This window comes from Sciurus vulgaris (genome assembly GCF_902686455.1).
Source record: "Sciurus vulgaris genome assembly, chromosome: 13".
Classification (NCBI taxonomy): Eukaryota; Metazoa; Chordata; class Mammalia; order Rodentia; family Sciuridae; genus Sciurus; species Sciurus vulgaris.
The window spans coordinates 82,062,505-82,075,182 of record NC_136474.1 but is presented as its reverse complement, the minus strand read 5'-3'; the positions used below and the strand labels follow the sequence as shown (position 1 = coordinate 82,075,182).

The window sequence follows — 12,678 nt, the reverse complement described above, 5'->3', positions numbered from 1 at the left end:
CACCACCACACCCGGTTAAATTTAATGTATTTTTAAAATTTGTTTTAATGGAAGGAGGTTTGTAGTACTGGTATCAGATCCAGTGACTCCTGCGTGCTAGGCCAGGACTCTGCCACTGAGCTACATTCCCAGCCCAGATTTGATTAATTTGAAAGCATAAACCTAAACTTTTCTTTTATTGAAATCTTTTATTTTTATAGACTGCATTTTGATTCATTGTACACAAATGGGGTACAACTTTTCATTTCTATGGTTGTAAACAATGTAGATTCACACCATTCATGTAATCATACATACACATAAGGTAATACTGTTTCATTCTACTATCTTTCTGTCCTCCACCCCCTTCTACCCCATTTTCCTCCAAAACCATCCAAAGTTCCTTCATTCTTCTCTTCCCTGCACCACGTCCCCCTCATTATATATTGTCATGCACTTATCAGAGAAAACATTTGGTCTTTGGTTTTGGGGGCCTGGCCTATTTCACTTAGCATGAAATCTTCCAACTTCATCCATTTACCAGCAAATGCCATAATTTTATTCTTCTTTATGGTTGAGTAATATTCCATTGTATATATATACCACAGTTTTTTTATCCATTCGTCAATTGAAGGGCATCTGGGTTGGTTCCACAATCTAGCTATTGTGAATTGAGCTGCTATGAACATTGATGTGGCTGTATCACTGTAGTATGCTGATTTTAAATCCTTTGGGTATAAACCGAGGAGTGGGGTAGTTGGGTCAAATGGTGGGTCCATTCCAAGTTTTCCAAGGAATCTACATACTGTTTTCCAGAGTGGCTGCACCAATTTGCCACTCCACCAGCAATGCATGGGTGTGCCTTTTTCCCTACATCCACGCCAACACTTATTATTGCTTCTGTTCTTGATAATAGCCATTCTAATTTGGGTGAGATGAAATCTTAGGGTGGTTTTAATCTGTATTTCTCTGATTACTAGGAATGATGAGCACTTTTTCATATATTTGTTGATCACCTGTATATCTTCTTCTGTGCAGTGTCTGCCCATTTCCTTAGCCCATTGATTGATTGGGTTCTTTGTATTTTGGGTGTAAAGATTTTTAAGTTCTTTATAAACTTTGGAGATGGATGCTCTATCTGAAGTGTGTGTGGAAAAGATTTTCTCCCACTCTGTAGGCTCTCTTTTCACATTATTGATTGTTTCCTGTGCTGAGAAAAAACTTTTTAGTTTGAATCTATTCCATTTATTGATTCTTGCTTTTATTTCTTGTGTTATGGAGGTCTTGTTAAGAAGTCTGGTCCTAAGCCAATGTGATGGAGATCCGGGTCTACTTTTTCTCCTATTTGGTGAAGAGTCTCGGGTCTAATTCCTAGATCCTTGATCCATTTTGAGTTGAGTTTTGTACAGGGTGAGAGATAGGGATTTAATTTCATTTACTGCATATGGATTTCCAGTTTTCCCACACCATTTGTTGAAAAGCTACCTTTTCTCCATTGTAAGTTTTTGGCACCTTTGTCTAGTATGAGATAACTGTACTTATGTGGGTATGTCTCCATGTCTTCTGTCCATTGATCTACCTGTCTATTTTGGTGCCAGTCCCATGCCATTTTTGTTATTATTGCTCTATCGTAGAGTTTAAGGCCTGATATCGTGATACCTCCTACATCACTCTTCCTGCCCAGGATTGCTTTGGCTATTCTGGGTCTTTTGTTCTTCCAGATGAATTTCATGATTGCTTTTACTGTTTCTATGAAAAATGTCATAGGGATTTTAATTGGAATTGTGTTAAATCTGTATAGGGCCTTTAGCAGTATGGACATTTTGATAATATTAATTCTGCCTATTCAGGAGCATGGGAGATCTTTCCATCTTCTAAGGTCTTCTTCAATTTCTTTCTTCAATGTTTTGTAGTTTTCATTGTAGAGATCTTTCACCTCTTTGGTTAGATTGATTCCCAAGTATTTTACTTTTTACCTTTGAAAGTACTTGAATTTTAGAAATTTGGGGATTTTGAAGGGAAAAAGAATGTGGCAAATATGGCTTATGTTTCCCATATTCTGTAAGTGGTATTTGAAGCAAATGGTTAAAATAAAATTAATCATGTAACTAGAATTGAGAAGGTTTGGTTTGTATAAAAAACAATCCCTATCCATTTTCATCTATTTTTAAAATTTTACTGGTAAAAAAATAAAACTGCACTCTTAGGTATGAATTAAAATTTTTCTTCTGGTTCTGTCACTTAGGATGCAACCCGTGTTACAACTGTCACCTAAGAACTTCCCTGAGAGAACATCCCATTGGAATCCTGGACAGGTTACTCCGGAATTATAGGGGAAGAAAAATATTTTTTCTTCAACTCTCCTGAGGTCTTAGTAGGAACAGGCCCCTGTAACAAAAGACAGATCGAAAGAGGAAAACAAGCAGAACTTTACTATCATGTATGTTTCATGTTTACGTTGGAGACACCCAGGAAATGAGTAATTCTCTGAAAGGTGATTTTGAATTCTAGTTTATATAGTATCTTCAACAAGAAACAGTAAATTGTTAGAGGACTGGCAAGACAGAGGGAAGGACTTTTGAGTTCCTAGAAGTGGTTTCTTGCAGAAGGCAAGTAAATGGTCCATAAAGGTTATCAAGTGAGGCTTATTAATGCAGATTGCCTGAGCCATCACCAGACCCTTAAGGGTCCAAGCTGTCCACAGTGGATAATCTTTTCTTTTTTTTTTTTTTTTTTTTTTTTTTTGTGGTGCTGGGGATTGAACCCAGGGCCCTGTGCTTGTAAGGCAAGCACTTTACCAACTGAGCTATCTTCCCAGCCTATGGTTAATCTTTATTCTTCCTGGTAGAGGGGGTAGGTGGGATACCCTTTGTCTTTGTAAATGTATGCTTGGATTTGGGCAAATCAGAGGAAGTTCGAGGGCTTTCCTATGTCTGCTTTTTAATTGTCTGAAGTTCCAGTCCTTTCTCTGAAGAGGTGCATTTGGGGGTGGCACCTTCTGGTCCCCCAGTCTCCAGTTGGCCTTTCTGAAGACCCTCTTCCTTCTGGAAGCCTTCAGCAATTCACCTGATTTTCCATTTGAAAATTCCGCACCTCCCTCTTTCTTTCTGATAATAACTAGGCCTAGACATTAACCAATATTCTTTAAGCACAGGCTCGATCTCCTTCCAGTTTAATAGCAAGTATTAGTCACAGGCTGCTCTTGAAACATATGATTTGAAAATATTTTGTAAAGAAGAGAAACAAAGTGGGATTTTCACGTGATACATGACTACTTTTATCTTTTAAATGTTCAGGAAGGTGTCAGCTCTGAGGAGCAGGTGTTTTTAAAAATCTGAACAATATAGTTTTATTTAAGCCATCTTATTTCCCCTTTCAGCAAGTCAGAAGTCTGATTTGGTCATCTGTTGTTTAAAATGGAGCATCCTGATTGAATCCATTGTCATCTGACACATGTATAGAATCGATTCTGAGAAAACAGCTGCTTGCAAACTCAGAAAACGGTTCTACTTTTCTTGTTACAAATTAATCCAAAATAAGTCTACTCTTTTCAATATTTCTTCAAAGACAAAATTCTTTTCATATTTTTTGGCTATATGTGTCTCACGTACTTTCTTTCAATTGAGGCAGTATCAACTTGAAGGGGGCAAAACGATCTTATTCTTTTTGTGTATAAAGTACAGATATACACATGGTGCGTGCGTGTGTGTGTGTGTGTGTGTGTGTGTGTGTGTGTGTAGTTTGTAGTGTTAAGATCTCACAGGAGAATACTTAGAAAAAATGCCCCACAAAGGCACCAATCGTAATGAAAAGTTGATACAGTGCTACTGGATCTGGTCATTTGTCCTGCCTCCCTCCTCTACACATGCACTTGACCCTTGACCCACCTTGTTGATTTGCCTTTAATTATCTGCATGGTTCTGCTTTTATTTTCCAGATCTGCCTACAGTTCTTTTCGTGGTCTCCCCAGTTTCTCTCCGACTGATCTCCCCTGGCATGTGTCCCACTGGGGTTTTGGACTTATCCTCCTATGTCCTCCTTCAGTGATGCTTCCTCTTCCCACAACCCACCCGTCTCTGTCCTTAGCTATGTCTCTGTTAGGGGCTGAGTGTGGTTCCTCCCTCTTGGTTCAACAGGTCAACCGTGTCCTTGTCCTTACATGGAGACACGAGTTCTCCAATTGTCAGGACTGGGGAATAGTCGGTCCAACCAAAACTGTGCTGTGTTTTAGGATGCGAAGAGATTGAATTCAGCCAGCTCATCTTCAAAGAGGACTTCCTCAATGACAGCTACTTTGGGGGTCGCCTGCGTGGCCAGATTGCCACCGAGGCGCTGCACTTTGGGGAAGGGGTCCACCGCAAAGCCTTCCGCAGCACGGTGATGCAGGGCCTCACGCCCGTCTTCCAGCCTGGCCACGCCTGCGTGCTCAAGGTGCACAACGCCGTGGCCCATGGGACCAGAAACAATGACGAGCTCATCCAAAGGAACTACAAACTCGCCGCCCAGGTGGGTCTGGCAATGATTGGAGTGTCTCTCAAAGGCATTTCTCTTTTTGGGGGGTGTAGTTCAAAGCTGACTGCTGTGGGTTGTTTAGTTTGGGGTGTGGATCAAGGCTGAATGCGGGAGGTCATTTAGTCTTGGAGTATAGATCAAAGCTGAGTGTGGGGGTGGGGGAGTCACTGAGTTCTTCAAAGTAATTTCTTGGTCTCACACCAGCCAATTGTGACTTAGCCAATGCCTGGAGACCCCTCCCCAGTTCTGACTTGAAATGTGGTCATTTCTGTCCCTAGGAGACCAAGTAGATTTAAATCTACTTGGACATGGGATGATATGGAAGGTAGAGGTTGGAGGCAACACTAGATTCCAGGATTCCCAAGGATCCCAGGGACAGATAAAACCAGCATTAAACTCTTGAATGTTTTATTTTGTTTTATGGAGGGGACAGCAGGGTAGTGTATTCCAAAGGGTCAGCATTTGTCTGTTTCCTGCTTTCCTGAGTTTGGTTTCATGTCAGCCTGTAAACTATAAAGAGAGGTTGGCCGAAGTCTCCAGCCAGATTCCCATCTCTCTCTGTTACTGAGTTGCAGAACTTGAGGCCAGAGGGGAGAGGAGGGCAGGGGAGGCCAGCGGAGAGCAAGGGAGGCCAGGAGGGGTCAGGGGAGCAGGCGCATGGACTTTTCCCCTCCCTCTCCCTCCCCCTCTTGACTCCTGTGGTTCACTCTCCACACCAGGACTGGCTAAGCTGTGAGGAGGGTTGTGTCTAACTCTTTCACAAACCAAGTGCCCTTCTAACATTTTTACCCATAAACTAGTGGACTGAGCTTAGATGACTCCCCCAGGTACTGCCAGCGTGATGATGTTTGTGAGACCATGGGCTTACGAGGGCAGCCACTCTGCTCCAAGTGTGGGGCTGCTCCCGTCAGGTTCCTTTCTCCTCTGAATCTACACCTCTTTTTCTTTTCTTTCACTGAGACTTTTATCTTGACTACGGCCCAGTCATAGAAAATCCCCCAGCACACCGACTCACACTCAGAAAGGCCCCACAGAGGAGGAAGCAGGTCACTCTTCAATTTTCCTGAGCCAGAAATCTTGTCAAGGTGTCCTTATTTACTATGCAAATTACAACTTAGAAAGGAATCGCAGTGGAAGATCTCACAGGATAACCAGAAGCCCCAACCCCAGTGTTTTCTGACATCATGCCAAGCAGGCAGCCCCATGAGTTTAGGGGTGAACTTCAGCCATGCTGGTCTTAGAAGTGTAATACTTTGGATACCTGGAGACCCCTTGGCCTTGGCCTGGGTAGTCCCTTCCTGTCTCAGAGCTCCTCTATACATGGCCAACTCTAGATTATAATTGCTGCTTCAAAGACTGAGGACGTAGCTCAGTGGAAGGGTGTTTGCCTTGTGCTGGGTTTGACTCCCAGCATGACAAAAAAACCCAGTAAATAAATAAATCTGTTGCTGTTGTTGTGACCCCATGCAGAAGATGGGTTCAGGAATCCATCCGTGTGACCTATATTGGGAAAACTGCCGGAATGATGTTACTGGGCGATAGTCTGTCTGAATCCTTCTAATCACTTGGATTTCCCAATTTTTGGGGTGATGTAGGAATGCTATGTTCAGAATACTGCCAGACACTATGCCAAGATCTATGCTGCTGAAGCCCAGCCCCTGGAAGGCTTTGGAGAAGTGCCGGAGTAAGTGTGTTTATCCTGCCTTGGGTTGCCACCCTGACTTGCTGGGGACTTGCAGGCAAGAGGGGTGAGGGTGAGAAGTATGTCAGGTGATAAGGTTGGCCCCTGTCTGTAATCCCATGGGGATTGCATGCCTGCCGTCCTGTTTGGACTCCAGAGACACAGAGAGATGCCTGATAAATAATTCTTTAAAAAAATATATGTGTGGATGGATGAATGACTGGCTAGATGAATTCATTCAATAATGTATCTACCACATTAAATAAAAAAGAAAGCTCTCTATTCTCAAGGATATAACATTGTCTAAACAGTAAGCAAACACAGGACACTGTCCCAATATAATTAGTCCTCTGATGAAAATAAGATATGGTGATGTGACAGGGAAGAGTGCACTGGGTGATCAGGTCACCGGGAACACAGTAGCCACTTCCTGGAATCCCGCAGAGATAAATTACACTGATTGCTTTTATCCACTCATTGCTGCAATATCTATTGGCCTCAGCAAATTTGGGGGAATCTGAAACTTGTGCTTACTGGCCTGCATGTCTGCTGATTACTTTTGCATGCTAAGTAGAAGGAGGAAGCTGCAGGAAATCCAGGCAGAGCTGCCATTTACACCACAGTAAGCCTGGGAGGGGAAAGAGGAGGGAACTTTTCTACAGTGCCCCTGTTAGCTCACAAACTGGGAAAAATACTTTCCCTTAGGTGGCGTGTTGAGCAGACCCAGTAGAGTCTCTAATGCTTTCTGCTCTTCTCTAAAAAACACTTAACATACTTATTTAGTACACAAGAAGTATTTGTCAGCAAAAAAAAAAAAAAAAAATTAATGTAATGCAAAGAAAAAACACAATTGCTTTTGAAAGCACATGAAAGAGAATACAAAAAGAAAAAGGAATGGAGGCAGACCTCAAGGGACCAGCGATGCTTTAATAAGCAGCGGAGGGGCACATTTTCAAGGGGAAAATGGGGGCGGGCTGCAACAAGGAACTGGGTTTTAAGCAGGGCCAGGTCGTGGGAGGGGTTTTGGTGGCAGGCTCATTTAGGGCAGGGCAGGAGGGCGGGTAGGGGGACATTTAGGGACGTTCCCTAGCGCCTTTTCTCCATATCCTTCAGCTTTTCTGTTAAACAGCCGGGCAGGGCCTGTGCCTGTAGCAGGTAGGAGCTTAATGGGCTTCATCAGCAATCAGCATTGCAGCAAACAAACCAAGGCCCCGAAGAGACAGGGGACGTTTTTCTGTGAAAAACTGCTTTCCCTTTCTTACAGTGGGCGGGTTTGTGACCACATGAATGATGATTAATATAGGGAAGGGTAAGTGTCCTCAGAAGGGCATCTGGGTGAGATTCCACGGTCATGCACTTTTATCAAAGGACTTTAGAGCAGGAACACAGACAGACAGACAGACACACACACACACACACACACACACACACACACACACTCCCCAGCCATTCACACACAGAGCCGACCAAGTATATTCTAGCTTTCTCTGGAATCTCCCATGCTTAACCACATTTGCAGCTTAGAGCGAGGCTCTGGAACCTTGGAATGACCCCCGTGTTTAATTCCAGACAATGGAGTGGGCCTGGGGAGGTTCTCTTTTATGGAGCACAGTGGAAACGTGAAGAAAAAACACTCCACGCTGGAGAAGCCTGTTTCTGAATTCATGAATATCAATGGCGTCACATTGTCTATGCACATGGGTCCACTGGGCAGAGACCAGGCTAATAAAGAACCTGAGTAATGCCTAACCTTTGTTTCTGTCCCCATCCCCTCACCCTGCCAGGGCTGCATGCTTAATAAGAACCCAGACAAACCGTGGACCTTTTTGCTTGGAACAGGGTCACTGGCCAGAGGGGGTCCTCAGAGCATCCCCTGCAGAATTGACAGGCACAGCAGAGGAAGCCTGGGCGGCCAGGCTGATTGCAGTGGGGGTGGGGGAGCGCAGGGCAACTGCCCCAAATGTGCCCACTTCATCTGGCTGTGGGTCCTTCTATCCTCACCTGAAATGTTTTTAGCAAGACACATAGAGCTTTCATCCTAAAATCAGAAGGATTTCTTTCCTTTCCCTGGAATATTCTTGCCTTAGATTTCCTTATGGTTCTCCGCTCATTTCCCATAGGTCTCTTCTCAAATGCTCTTTACTCATCTACAAGGACTTCTCTGACCCCCTTAAATAAAATGTCACCCTTCCCCACCCCTGTGTCTCCTCGCTGCTGCTTCATATTCCCACCTAACATTCAGCTGTGTGCTTTTACTTGCTTATTGTCTTTCTCTCTCATTTACTGTAAGATCCACAAGAGCAGAGTCTCCGTTTTTGTTACTGCTGCTTGTAGAAGTGTCTGGAAGCGTGTCTGACACAGAGGCTCCTGAATGAATATTTGTAGACTGAACGGAAGGAAAGAAGGATGAGCAGATGAATGGCTGGAGGGAGGTGGGATGGGTGGAGAGGTGGGTGGATGGATAGATTGATTATAGTCATTGACTAATACAATATTAAGATATGGCTATTACGAAGACATTCATTTCTACATGAGCAATTAAAATTAATCCTAAGGAGAAATTTCTAATCAAGTCTAGAAATAAAAACAGAAATGCATCTTCTTACTCATTAAATAATAATTGGAGAACTTTTTAGTCTAAATCTAATGGATAGGGTTGCAGGGTATAGCTCAGTGGTTGAGCCTTTGCCTAGTATGGGCAAGACCCAGGTTCCATTCCCAGTACCAAAAAAAAAGTCTAATGGAGCCCAGGGGTTGATTTCGCAGCTCCCACTGCTCCTGGTGGGGACAGAATGGCCCAGCAGTTTTTCTTCCCATCTGAAAACTTGATGTGTGCCCATGTTCTGCTTCCTTCCAGGATCATTCCTATTTTTCTCATCCATCGGCCTGAGAACAACATCCCTTATGCAACAGTGGAAGAGGAGCTGATTGGAGAGTTTGTGAAGTATTCCATCAGAGATGGAAAGGAAATAAACTTCTTGAGAAGAGAATCTGAGGCTGGTCAGAAATGTTGTACCTTCCAGCACTGGGTATACCAGAAAACGAGCGGCTGCCTCCTGGTCACGGACATGCAGGGTGAGGACAGTAGCTTGCCCGGCTGCAGGGATGCTGGTCTACGATGCTTTAAGGGGGAGGAGTGAGGGAAGTAGGGAAGGGGAGGGGAAAGAGGGTCTGCTGCGTTCCTGAGGCACCTTTACCCAAAGAAGGTATTCCTAACAACTCATCAGAAACAAGGTTTGGCAGAAGAGCCAGAAATGGCCAGCGGAATGGATTTATAAAGTTCTATTTAATATTCATGCAATAATGCTTTCCCACTCCAAAAGAGATTGGCTTTATTGGTAGGTGCAAACTCAGAAGTACACATGAACATCCAGATGCATGAAAAGATAAATTGAGATGTACTATTCCATTCTTCATAAGTGAAAGGGCCTTTACAATGCTTCAAATCTTACGCTCCCCTGGTGAATTTACAGCAGGTTTTCAATGTATACACAAATTTTTAGGAGTCCCATTTTTTATATGAAGAAGTGTCGTCATAATTAGGGTTCACCAGGAGCAGACCAAGTCGAATACTGTCATCCCTTGGTAATTCAGGGGACTGGTTCCAGGACCCCTGTGGATTCCCAGGTCTTTGGATGCTTAAGCCCCTTACTTAAGATGACCTAGTGTTTGCACATAACCTACGCACATCCTCCTGCATATTTAAAATCATCTCTAGAGTATGGTACATAATACAATGTAAATTGTTTAGGGAATAATGAGAACTCAAAAAACTTTGTACATATTCAATACAGGTTCAGTTTTGGAGGAATCGTTTCTGTTCACACTGGGTTGACTCTGAGGATGAGGAAGCTACAGATGCAGAGGAAGGATGAGAAGGCCACTGTATTTGAGCACAAATAGCCATTTGGGAAGAGGTGTCCCAGGAAACAACTATAGGGGAGTGAAGACGCGAGACTAAAGAGGGGCAGGCAGCTGACAGGGCATGTGGACAGGTAGCCAGTTACTGCGGTGGGTAACTGGGGCCCGCTCCGCCAGGAGCCTGCACAGACCGCACTTCCTAAACCACCCGCCCCCATGTTTATCCTCCAGCTCCCACTAGTACCAGCTGAAGGCCGCCCCTGGTGGGGACCTTAATTCCCTGCACTGCCACCTGCCACTTGGGTAAGCCAAGCTGGGCAGAGCAAGCAGAGATAGTTCTTGGGCGAAGAAATGCTGGAGTTGGCACTTCCCCAGGAGCCCGGGAGCCGTGGTGTTCAGAAGTGGCTAGGGTGAGAGTAGGACTGCCTCTGGTGTCCTTCCTGGCTCTGCCACTTCCCAGCTGTCAGCCTTTTGGCAAATGATTCACCTCTCTGCGTTTCAGTACTTTCCAGCTGAGGGGGTTGTGAGGATTAAATGAGGTAGTGAAATGTTTATTGCAGCCTGGCCACATAACAAAATATTCCCTATTTTTGAAGTTCTTATTTTGAAATAATTAAAGACTCACAAGAATTTGCAAATACATACAGATCCCCATGTACCTTTCACCCAGCTTTGCCTCATGACAGCATCTAACATGACTATAGCACCTTGTCAGAACCAGGAGACTCCCTTTGGCACAGTCTAATTAACTGGACTACAGACTTGGATTTCCCTGATTTCCACATGCACTCATTTTTCCTGTTATTTTCATTTAATCTTCATAATAACTCTGCAAAGAAGATACTATGATCTCCATTTTGCAGATGAGAAAACTGGGGATGGGAGACAGTGATTGAATTGCTGCCGCTCAGCTAGTAAGTGAAGTCCAAAACTCCAACCCACATTTTCTGAGTCTGAATCCCAAGCTTTCCCACAACCCGACAAGCGAACAAATTTGCAAGAGCTTTGCTTCCCGACCTTTCCAAGTGTCCCCTGGGGTTAGAAGGCAGCATCGTGTGCACTGCCCTCCATCCTCCTAAGCCCACTCAGAGACTCCTTGCAGGCCCGCTGGGTCCTGCAACATTCCTGTCTTGCAGATGCTCAGATGTACAAATTTATGGTAAGCCATACCCATTTGTCTTTGAAGAGCTTTGACTGCCACACACTCACACCAGAACCCTTGTCTGAACAGTTATTTATTCTAGTCAGACTCTGATGGTATCAGTTGTTGCCCCCCCATTTCTTCTCCTTCAGAGTTTATTTTGTAATAAATAGAGGTTGTCTACTGAAAAACAATGCCCCAGAGCTTCATGCACAGCTTGTTTTGCTTGTAGGCACTAGTAAACAACTATAGTGGAATATTACATCTCTGTAAATGACGTGTGTGGTTAAATGTGCTGGTGTGCTATTTCATAATGGTGTCTACTTACCCTGCTGGGGAAAATGTTTTTATTGTCACTACCACTGTGGCATGAAATAACCCATCCATTCTCTAAGCGATGTCTCCACTTATTATAATTTGACTGGGACATTGGAATTAGGATTAAAGCAAACCCAACTCAATCATCCGCTTCTTGAACTCTTAAAAGTTATTCCCTCCCTTGGTGCATTGACTTGTTTATAGGGTTGTGCTGGGACCTGCAGGTTTGTGGGGTAAAAGGTGAGTGTGGTTTGGAACCGACACCTGGTTCACTGGTGAGATCATTAGACTTAGAAGTAAGGAGCTGTCACTGAAAAGACCCAAGAACTCAAATTCTGGAGAATAGACTCCTGGTGCTGCCAACTTTCTTCCTTCCATTAGAAACAACCTGTAGGTCACTATTATCCACAGCTCAGTTTAATAGCTGCCTGCTGGAATTTAATTCATCGTTCTCTAGTGATTGTTAATAACCTTGGTTGAAGTGCTGACAAATTATTATACCAGAGAGAAGTTTCTTTTTAAAAATTATATTTTATTTTTCTAAACTGAAAATGACAGCTGGCAATTATGAGAAGCAAGGGAGAGCAGTTCTCCAAGTTTAAGGACCTTTTGCCAAATGACTTTAAAAATTAGACTTTTGTGCAACTTAGAGCTGTGATTTTTAAGTACAACTTTCCATGAAACAAGATGACCAAAGAGGGCTTTTGCATTTTGGTGTCTTAAAAAAAAACAAAACAAAACATAGTCCCCATAATAAAATGCATGTTGAGCATTTTTACATATGTGTAAATTGTTAGCAGCTTTCAGAGAATGAGATGAATTGGTTAACAACTATGAAAGAGGCTTTTAAAAGGCTCGCTGGCACCCCCAAAGTGCCATGTCTAATTTAGCTCACAGGTGCACTGCAGAAAAGCCAGGCTCATTGCTTCTGTCTGACTAACCAGTCTGAATAGCAACATGTCCTATGGTTTGACATGATCCAAGCAGACCCTGCTGGTCAGAGCGTTAACCCTTCAACTGTCCTTTCCTGGGCCTCTGGAATGGGGAATCATAGAACTAGATTGTCATCAGATATGACCCTCAGGGTTGACTTTGCAGGTAACACTGGTTCCTTATTGCATAGCCCGGACTAGTTTCTAGGCTGCCTGGCCTTCTTGTGGTCAGATCATCTGCTGGTGGTGGGGAG

General features: G+C 43.7%; 1 protein-coding gene across 2 annotated transcripts in view; it reads left to right on the top strand.

Moving 5' to 3' along the window:
* ALPK2 (alpha kinase 2) overlaps positions 1 to 12,678 on the top strand; it is a 118,434-nt gene that overhangs the window by 86,022 nt on the left and 19,734 nt on the right. For both annotated transcript variants that reach the window (XM_079108659.1, XM_079108658.1), the window contains 3 exons: positions 4,211 to 4,485; positions 6,087 to 6,175; positions 9,030 to 9,247. In XM_079108659.1, coding sequence (XP_078964785.1) covers positions 4,211 to 4,485; positions 6,087 to 6,175; positions 9,030 to 9,247 — 582 coding nt within the window. The remainder of the gene's footprint in view (positions 1 to 4,210; positions 4,486 to 6,086; positions 6,176 to 9,029; positions 9,248 to 12,678) is intronic.